Source organism: Parasteatoda tepidariorum, chromosome 8 (assembly GCF_982258835.1).
Source record: "Parasteatoda tepidariorum strain Cologne lab strain chromosome 8, Ptep-v5.0, whole genome shotgun sequence".
Lineage (NCBI taxonomy): Eukaryota > Metazoa > Arthropoda > Arachnida > Araneae > Theridiidae > Parasteatoda > Parasteatoda tepidariorum.
This window is the reverse complement of record NC_141762.1, coordinates 77957627-77968354: the sequence shown is the minus strand read 5'-3', so window position 1 is coordinate 77968354 and position 10728 is coordinate 77957627. Positions and strand designations below refer to the sequence as shown.

At 27.9% G+C, this 10728-nt stretch overlaps 1 protein-coding gene across 1 annotated transcript; it reads right to left on the bottom strand.

The window, feature by feature from the left end:
* Positions 1-9208: 9208 nt before the first annotated feature.
* Positions 9209-10576, bottom strand: LOC107454934 (integrator complex subunit 15). Its single transcript, XM_016072294.4, has one exon. The coding sequence runs from the start codon at positions 10481-10483 to the stop codon at positions 9371-9373; it is 1113 nt and encodes a 370-aa protein (XP_015927780.1). The 5' UTR covers positions 10484-10576; the 3' UTR covers positions 9209-9370.
* Between the last annotated feature and the right edge of the window lie 152 nt (positions 10577-10728).

Sequence of the window (10728 nt, the reverse complement as noted above, 5' to 3'; positions counted from 1 at the left end):
TTTTATTTAGTTGATATGGGTCGTACTTTCACTTTGGACTACAAATTAGAAGCTGCAAATTATGCCGAAATAAATGGTATAAAAAAAGCAGCTCGAAAATTTGATGTAGATCCTAAAAGTATTCGTGAATGGCGTTTTTTAAAAAATCCCATCACAGGATTTCAGAGCGATTTCGGAATGGCTCACCATTCTATCAATTTGGATACCAAATTAAATGCTATAAAATATGCAGAAGAAAATGGTATTGAAGCAGCTGCAAAAAAATTCAATGTTAATCCTGAGGGTATTCAAAAATGGTGCAATGGACGCTATATAAAAGGCGCATTAAAACGAGTGCCACAAAACAAGAACTTAGCTCGTAAATTCCGAAAGAAAACTCTTATTAATGTCGGCAGGAATTGTGTTAAAAAAGACATTGAAAATCGTTTGGTTCTTTGGATTACAGAACAGCTGAAGAACAACGTGTTAATAACCAAACCAATGATTAAAGTTAAGGCTCTTGAATTGTTAAAAAGTGAACATAAGGAATGTCAAGAAACTTTCAAAGCATCTCTTGCCTGGGTGCAAGAGTTTTTGGTAAGAAAACGACTGAATATAAGCTGTAATAATTTTTTCACAAAAAAATTCAAATTACAAGTTGTCAAATCTGCGAAGAAAAATGGCATATTAACAGCAGCAAAAGAATACAACGTCAATCCCAAGTATGTTCGTGACTGGTACAACCAATGCAATTTAAATGCTGTAAAAAAGGCAAAAACCTCAGGTGCTCCCCGTAGGATTCAGCGTGCTTTTACTTTGGATTTCAAATTAAATGCTATTAAATATGCAAAGGAGAATGGTTTGTCAGCAGCAGCAAAAGAGTATAATGTCGACCGAAAAAGTATTTTTGAGTGGTGCAAGGGACGTAAATTAAAGGATTGCTTGAAGCCAAAACAACAAGGTAAGAGTATAAAAAAGAAGAATTGTATTGATGTTAATGAAGAATCAACTTGCAATTCTCACTTTGACAAATGCACTTTTAATAAAGTGGCTGAAAATCAATTTTTATTAAATAAAAAAGATTCATTTTCTTTATCCCCTAAGGTTGTTCTGCTTGATATTTTCAAGCAAAAATCCAAAAGTAATGCTTCAATAGAAAGATCACCTTCCATGATAATGATGGAACCAAATGGAGTGAAAAGTTCCTCTGCTGAAAAGGTAACGGAACAAGACTCTGTAGATTGTTCTCCTTCTATGATAATGATAGGACCAAATTCTGAAGAAAGTTCCTTTTCAACAAAAATGATGGTACCAAACTTAGAAAAAAGTTCCTCTTCATTAGAAGTGATGGCACCAAGCTTAGTGGAAAGTTCCTCTTCATTAGAAGTGATAGAACCAGACTTAGTGGAAAATTCCTCTTCATTAGAAGTGATGGAACCTGACTTAGTGGAAAATTCCACTTCTATGATTATGACGGAAACAAATTCCATGGAAAGTTTCCCTTCTATCAAAATGATGAAACCAAATTCGGTCAAAAGTGCCTCTTCTGCAATAATGAGGCATAAAAAATCGGAAAATGTAGATAAACCAATTTCAGACTTAAAATCGGTAAAAATTGATTCGCATAAAATAGTTAAAGCTTCAAAGAGAAAAATCTCTACAGAAAATGTGAACTTAAAAAAAAAGAAATTATTTAACTGTGTATCATCAAGCAATTCTCATCTTAACAGTTGCACTGTTGCAAATGAAAATCAATTGACTATAAATACAAAAAAATCATTTTCTTTGTGCCCAAGCGTTATTCTTTTAGATATTTTCCAAAACAGCACCTGGTTAGAAAGTTCTCCTATGATAATGATGGAACCAAATCCTGTTGAAAATTTGTCTTCCATAAAAATAGGGGAACTAAACTCAGCTAAAAGCTCTATAAAAGTGATAGAGCTAGAGTCGGAGAAAAGTTCCTCTTCTTCGATAATGATGCAATCAAAATCTGCAGAAAGTTCCCTTGCTATTATAATGAAAGAACCAAATTCTGTAGAAAGTTCCCATTCTATAAAAATAATAGAACCTAACTTAGTTGAAAGTTCCCTTTCTACAGTAAGGATAGAACAAGACTCTGTGGAAGATTCCTCTTCTACAATAATGATGGAACCACACTCCGTGAAAAATTCCCCTTCCATAAAAATGATGGAAGAAGACTCGGTAGAAAGTTCTCTGTCTGTGACGATGACAAAATCTATGGAAAGTTCCCTTTCCATTATGATGGAGCCAAATTCTGTAGAAAATCTCCCTTCTGTGATAATGATGGAACCAAACTCTGCAGAAAGTTTCCCTTCTACAAAAATGATGGAACCAAACCGAAACAAAAGTCTCCCTTCAATAAAAATGAGGCATCGAAAGTCAAGAAAAGTAAATAAACCAACATCAGATTTAAAATCGGTAAAAATTGATTTGCATAAATCTGTCCAAGATTTAACTAAAAAAGTTTTCAAGAGGGATATGAAATTTAAAAAAAAGAAATTAATCAGTCATGCATACAATTCTCAATTTAACTGCAAGCCTTCAAATGAAGAAAATGAAAATCAATTATCAATAAAAATAAAAGATTCATTTTCTTTATACCCAAAAGTGACTCTGTTAGATATTTTCAAACAAAATTTCAGAAGTAGCACATCAGCAGACAGTTCCTCTTCTTTAATAATCATGGAACAAGACTCATTGGAAAATTTTCCTTCTAGAATAATGATGGAATCAAATTCTTTTGAAAGTTTCCCTTGTATAGAAAAAAACCCTGTGGAAGGAACCTCTTCTGTAATAATCACAGAACAAAAAGCAGAAACAGTAAATAATGAAATGCTAGCAACTTCAGACTTAAAATTCACAAAAAATAATATGCATAAAACTGTCAAAGTTGTGAAAAGAAATGTTTCTACGGGGAATAAGAAATTTAAAAAAAAGAAATTGGTTAATCATGTATCATCGTACAATTCTCACTCTAATACTTGCCCTTCAAATGTAGTAAATGAAGATGAAATATCAATAAAAATAGAAGAGTCATTTTCTCTAAATTCACAATCAACTTCAGCAGAAGAATCTTTCTATGAGATTGAATCGCCATTGGAAAATATATCTTGTACAGAAAGTGAGAGAGATGGTCATACTAATCAATCTGTGCATCCCTTAACAGTTCAAGGATTAATTGCATCCATAGCATTTCAAACATTTTTTAATGGAAAACCCACTTAAGAAATTTAGATTTCAGTTGGCTATCAAAATTTATGTTAGCTATGCGATGCAACTACAAATGTAATTTATAGTTTTTTTTTCATTATTCTTTATTGTTTGTGAAATAAATATTTTGTCCAACTATTTCATAAAATATATAATATCTTTAAAAAGAATTATATGACATAATAGTTGGGTTTTTTTTATCATACAGTTAGACTGATCAAATTGCCAAATATATTGAATCTTTACCTTTTTACAGATGTTATCTTTTCACTCTCGTTGCCCTTTTAAGATTGTTTGATCCTTTTTTTTTTTTACTTATTGGTATTAAGTGTAGTTCAAATAAATTAAATTATATTTACTCTGTGATTTCTGAAGTACATGGGTGCAAGTCTTCCGTCCCCAGGACGGATTTCCGTCTTTCGAAAATGTCCGCGGACGGAAGTAAGTCGGAAACAAGACTGGCTCGAAGACGAAAATCAGATTTTTTTTTTTTCTGTCCTTACAAATATTTTTTAGATTTACGTTATTGGTCTACTTTCTTATGTCCTGTTGTTATTTTATCAAAAGACAGATGAATAAATATTTTTTGTACAGTATTTAAACTTGATGTATTATGGTAAAGCTTTCTTAGACAGTTTGCATTTGTCGAGGGGGTGTTGTGTATGTTAGGTATTTCAGTCAAAAAATTTTCAGTCTTGGTCTTTTTTCCAACTGCACCCATGCTAAAGTATATCAAGGTTGATGTTTGTTTCAGGATGCACTGAATATAGTTTGGCAGTTATTTTATTGTTGCATATTATCTTTTTTTAAAATTAAAAAAAAATTTCTGTTTCGTATATTATAAACAAAATAATATATAAAATTACTGAAAAAACACATTAATATTGAAAAAAGGAAAATTTTCATAAAAATTAAAGCAGTTAAGAAAGATTTTTACAAAGTATTTTTTTTAATGTAATCAATCTTAAAACATGATATTCTGAAAATTATATAAATGCACATAATTTAGATATAATTTTTTTTTTTTAAGAAATAAGGATAGCTTAAATACACAAATTAAAATAATTTAGATTAATGCTACATAAGTTTTAAGTTCTTTTTAAAATTACAATAAGTATAAAATTATTTTTTTTTTAAAAACTAAAAAGAAATTTAACTTTCTTGTACTATATTAAATTTATTTTAAAATTATTCTTATGATATTTATCACTAATCACTTCTATTGGTCATTTTTAGTTTTTTCTATTTTGTTCGGTTTCCTCAGTTTTTTCTAGCATCCTGGAAGAAATAGGTTTCACCCAGACAAATTGCTAACCTTATAATTTATAATATACATGCTTCTACATTTAATTTAAATTCAAGATTTAATATGCCAAATCTGAACCACAGACAGTGATTACATATTGCATAATATACCTAATAATGTTAAAGTATCATACATATACAGTACAGAACCCGTTATCCGGAAATCAGAAAACCGGAACAAAATTCAATAAATTTTCTCGCCATTTAAAAAAAAAAAAAATTTCCCTCGTAAGATTTTACGATTTTTCTTTCTTTTTTTAAAGATGTTTACTTTACCATCATTTTGGAAATAATCATTAGTGTATTACTTCATCGTTTTTTCTTATTTTTAAGATTATTTCCAAATTTTTTTTTTAGTTGGGTTTAACAATAAAAAACGGCTTTTTGTAGCGATTCAGAAAACCGGAAAAATCAGTTATCCGGAATAGCGATGGTCCCGACCGTTCCGGATAATCGGTTCCCTACTGTATATGTTGAATTTGACTAGTTCATTTGATTATGGGTTTTGTATTAAAATATAATTGATCTAGATCCTTTAGATACATTTACATTATTATCTGTAAATATTGTGTATAAAAAAAAAGTTTTTTTTTTTGATAAAAATCTAATTAGCAATGAAACTATTATTTGTTGGCCAAATAATTAGTTTTCAGTTGTCCAAGTATTTTGTATCTGAAAAAACATCATTATTCGGTGCATATCTGAAAGTGTACACAATGAAAGAAAAAAAACGAATTTTGACTATGGATGTTAAAAGAAAATTGTTTGAAAATCTAATAATTCAAATTTTACCAAAACCCAGTTATCTATTTACAAATAAAAAAAATTTTTTCATCTCTTTGTTTAAATATAAAGTAAAATTATAAATTCTTCTAATAATAAATTACTAATATTTTTAATTTGATCTGGAATCTAAAGGTGCATGGCATTGGTGGTTCATTTATTGTATATTTCCCTACATTTGTTGTATTATTTTACAAAAAGATACAAATAGAAAAATATGTTTTTTCTTCCTTTCTTTATTACTTGCGTTTAATTTATAAAAGGGCAACATTATTTTTTAAACTATTTTACATACCTGAATATTAATTTTAAGCTAATAGTAATTAATATTTTTCATATTTATAATTTAAATAATTTTTTCCTTTTTAACATTATTTCAAAATTAAATATATTACTTGCCTTGTGTCACAATACAATCCATCTTACAAGATTTGTTACTGGAAAATATTGGGGATACTTTATAATTTTTTAAATATTGCGTTGTAATATAAAGAATGTGACAAAATGTGTGTAATATTGCTAAATTTTAAGGTATAGTTTCTTATGTTATATGATAAATTTGTGATAATTTTAAGTTTGGTTGTTGTTAGCAACATTTGTTTTAACTAAACTTAAAAAATTTTGGGAGAATTGCGGGAAGGATATTATTAAGGAATTGCGAGAGGGATATTATTAAGTTATTAGAGTTGCTAGAAATTAAGCAAGATGCTCCAAAACTTCATTTCAGTTTCATTTTTTAAATAGAACTGAAAATAGGAAACACATAAAATTTTTTTAAAAAAATTATTATTTTATTGTCTTTTTATTTAATGGGATACAAAGAAAATAATAATAATTACCATAACAATTTCTCTTTCCATGAGAACTAAAACATCAAAAGATTATTTTAAAACTTGAAGAAAAAAAAAATTTAATGTTTACAAAAAGGAACATCTACAACAAAAAAAGATGGAAAAGAATTTGCAAGAAATTTAAGCAGTCATTTATAAATAATGCAAATAAGAAAGTAGTGAAAAAGGAGATAATGAAAATCTATACAAATTACTTTAGGACAGGTTAATTTCTTTGAATTCACAAAACTAATTACTATTTCATAAACATATCTTAAAATTTTTATCCATGAGTTTTTTTTCCATTCTAGTAAAAAAAACATCAATCGAATAACAATTGCTTAGAAAAAGTTTTACTGATATATGGGACTGAAAACTCATAAATAAATGTTAAATAAATAAATAAAGCTATTATTTTAAAATGTAATTTTTCTTCCTTTTGTTGAAAGGAATGTTTCTGACAAGCATTTTGAATTATAATTCATTGACAATGTTACTCAAACATTCCTCAATGTTTCTCACAAGCCTGTGTTTAGATTTAATTTTATTTTTTTGTAAAATTTAGTATTAACAATGGATAATATATTAGACTCAAATTTTAAATAATCTTGCTTAGATAACTTCTACTTTATTTTTGAATAATTGAAATTGTAATAAAAAAAGTAGAACCTGCATAATCAATGATTAAATAAAGTTTTAAACATTAAATTTAAAAAAAAAAACTAATTTGTATATAATTTATTATTGTTATTTTTGTATTGGAGAACAACAACAAACTCAGGAAAATTAAAACATTGAATATTTCCTTTTTATTTTAATTATGTCTTGCTTTAATAAATTATCAACCAGACATGATAAAAAAAATTGGCAAGTGTAAGTTATTGCTGTCTAATGTTTGTTGTATATGTTTGATATGATAATTTAACATATATTTAATAAAAAATATAAGCAACAAATATCAATGTATAGTTAACAATTATTTTTTTAGAAGTAGAAATTACTGTTTTGAAAAGAATAAATAAAATTTTTGCTTTAAATAAATTTATACTTTATCTCCATGTTGTGTTTTAATGTATTATTTTAACTTTGAAATATACTCATTGTAATCTCCTCATAAAACAATTATTATTTTAATTTTCATAATATTGAAATAGAGACATTTTATTTTGTTATATTACATTAAATTCAAATTATAATAGACTTTTATTAATTTATAAATAGAATGAATAAAAGAAAAAAAGTTGATAAAAGCATAAACTTAAATGTTGATAAAATTGCAAAGAATTATGAGCTATCTACTATTCTTGAAATTTAGCATTTAGACACAGGACTTTATGTTTGCAATCTAAAGCAGGGGTGCACAATCATTTCGAGTGAAGAGCCACTTGCACAGCAGGTTAAATAACGAAGGGCTGCATATGTCTTTAGACATGCTGACGGCAAATATAATTTTTATTATAAACATTAATGTTCAAAGTACTAAATTATTTTATCATTAAATTTGGTATAATATTTACAGAAAATTAAATACTTTTAATTATTAGAATTCATTCCCAAAAAAAGAAAAAAACTTACACTTATTTTAAACTTTTTTCTCCTTTTTATTAAAAATTGATATATCAAAAAAAGAAAAAGAGAGAGAAAGAAATTGAACAGAAATGACTTTTTTTAAAATCATACTGCAACATACAAAAATTCATTTTAAAATAAATTATAACAAATGAGAAAAAAAAATTTATGTTCATGAAATGAAAGTATATAAAAAAGCAAATTTTAATAAGTATTATAAATTCAAATTAAATATTGTAAAAAGTAAAGAAAATTTATAAGGTTTATACAAAAACCAAGAATTAAAACAAAACCATTGTTGTGTAAAATAAGATTATTTGGTATTATACATCAGATATTATTTCTATTTCTTGAATTATTAGAAGTTTTATGACTTTTAAATAAGATACATTTTCTTTTTCATTTTCTCTAAGAAGAATCACCTCAGCTACAAAAAATTTACTTCTTTTTACTACTTTTCAAATTTCTCATGTTGCAATAACAGTGTATTAAAATATAGAGATTTTAAAAATTATGTGGAAACACATGGCTCTAACTGACTAAAAAAGGGTGGGAAAATAATTTGGATTTACTAAGAAATAGGCACAAAGTTGAATAAAAAAATGATTATTTAAATGTGTAATTAGAAACTAGTGTCATAACAACATCATAGTTATAAAAAAGGCATCCTCAAAATCACCGCAATAATTGCGAAAAAAGTGTATTTAAATTTATGATAAAATGAGCATGAATAAAGTACGTCAATAAGTAATTATCTAAATGGGTTTTTTAAAATTAGCATATTGAAATAAAAATCAAAATTTTTAAAACCATTTGGGAATGTAGAGCAATAACTACACAAAAAATAGTTGAATCATTTAGATCGACAATGAAATTGGTCCAAATATAAAGCAAGTCAAAATGTTATCAATTGAATGTACAATTTGTAATTCACGAGTTGTAATATGCATTAAATGCATCAGGATTTTAAATACACAAGGAAATTAATAGTTAAAACTGCTAAAAAAAATTGAAAATGATTGGATTTATGATGAAATCAGCAAAAATAAAGTGAGTAAAAAAGTGTTTACTCAGATTATAAATTCCTGCATTGTAATGTATGAATAAAATATTGTGTTTTTTAAAAATCATGCGGAATTTCAAAGCAATTAACATGGAAAAAGCAATAGAGAAACAACTTAGATTTACACTGTGCCAATTGAGCACTTGAAAAAGTGATGACTCAAATGCGCACTTCAAATTTTTCGACTTTTTCTTATTTTCCAAGAAAAAAAAACTGTATTGTGTCCAGAAGCTTTTTTGAGCTGCACTTCAACAGTCGGCAGGTCAAAAGTTGTGCACCCCTAATCTAAAGGAATGATGGCAGCAATAATTATTCGAACATTTAAAACAATTTCTTTGTTATTGGAATGATTTGTTTAAAGCAACTTTCTTTTAAGCTATAGAGCTTTCCGCAGACCTTTTTGTTTATTTTTCTATCACGCATTAAGTTTGCATTAAAACACAACAGATGTAATGTACTCTTTAAAGTATGAAAAAAATATTTATACAGGTATACAAATACAATAGACATATCGGTCTCATCTTCAGTTAAAACCATCAAAAATTGACATAAGTCAAAAACTTGCCAAATCAATAGTACAGAACACAATATAATAAGAATATTTCAAATTTCATGTTTTCTTAACACCGCCAATCACATTGCTCCATTTTTGAATAACAATTTTCATTGGACGATTGTAAGGCAATTGCAGACAATTATGAAACAGTTTTCCCAGTCTTTCAGGATAAACATGTAAACAATTTGTTGAAAGCGCCACTTCTACACACATAGCAAATCTATCTAACGAAGTATCAAGCCTATCTTTAGGCAACGATAGACTCATTTTCTTTAGAGTTTCTGCAATGACAATAACACTTGTTATTGATACAGCTTCGCACCATGATGGATCACGGGATACGGTTGATTTTATCATGCACTGCAGCAAAGCCAAAAGCAGGGAGGAAAATGTTTCAGCGCTTATGTCTTGACCTTCCACATTTTCAGCACATTCTTTATACAACGGGGACAAAATACACCAAAACATCAAACCTGGAATGGGAGTCTGGGGTCCAGGATAATTAAAAGATGTTGGTACGCTCAGTTTAAAAGGTGAAAAACACAATGTTGGGGACATATTAATCCAAATTAAAATTGTCTGTATTATATGATCAGGGGGACAGGAAGTCAGATACATGTTAGTGATGGCTGATATTAAACTTGCGCAAAAAATGGGGGAGATCATAGGAAGATTACGAACGAGTTCGTTCTTAGAAGCAGGTTTTATATGCTCTCTGATAACAGCCTTTGCTATATAAGCGGAATAATCAGAATGGCAGGTACATAATTGCATCCATGTACCAATGTAACTCAAGACGTTACCATTCTCAGTGGCTATTGCAAGAGACAACAGCTTGCCTAATACAGGTAGTCTATTATCTAGTAATTTTGAACCGAAAGGAAATAATACCTGGAAAGTCGCCATTTTTTGATCATTCTCTGGCTGTCGGAAATACCAGGCGATACGATCAACTATTTGCAATTCTTTAATCGGGGGAAGTTTTTGATTTCGAGAATTACCCCATTTATCAATCTCAAAAAATACGAACTCCTCAGAAAGTTCTTTAAGTAATCCGAGCTGTTGCGAAGTACAGTCGGGAAGAAATAGTTTTTGAATATGTCGCAGGGCTTCGGGTACTACGCTGGGGAAATCCATTTTTCTCAAATAACATTTTACATCGCCCATTTTAAGAGGAATTTAGATAACAGTATAAAGTAAACATATAAACCGAACATATCTACATATTTGTTTACGTTTTGTTAATAGTCGATTTGTTGCCACTTACATTATTGTCGGACAAATGTAATTAAAATACTTTCTCTTGATAGTAATAGCTCATCAAAGTTGTTTGATCTATTATTTTTATAAAATTTTTATTACAATGAAAAGTTATTTAGTTTTAAATATCGGTGCAAAATTTTTTTGTTATT

What these genes read in the sequence shown, in the direction of transcription:
- LOC107454934 (XM_016072294.4), bottom strand. Translation starts at nt 10,483, where the DNA reads ATGGGCGATGTAAAATGTTATTTGAGAAAAATGGATTTCCCCAGCGTA.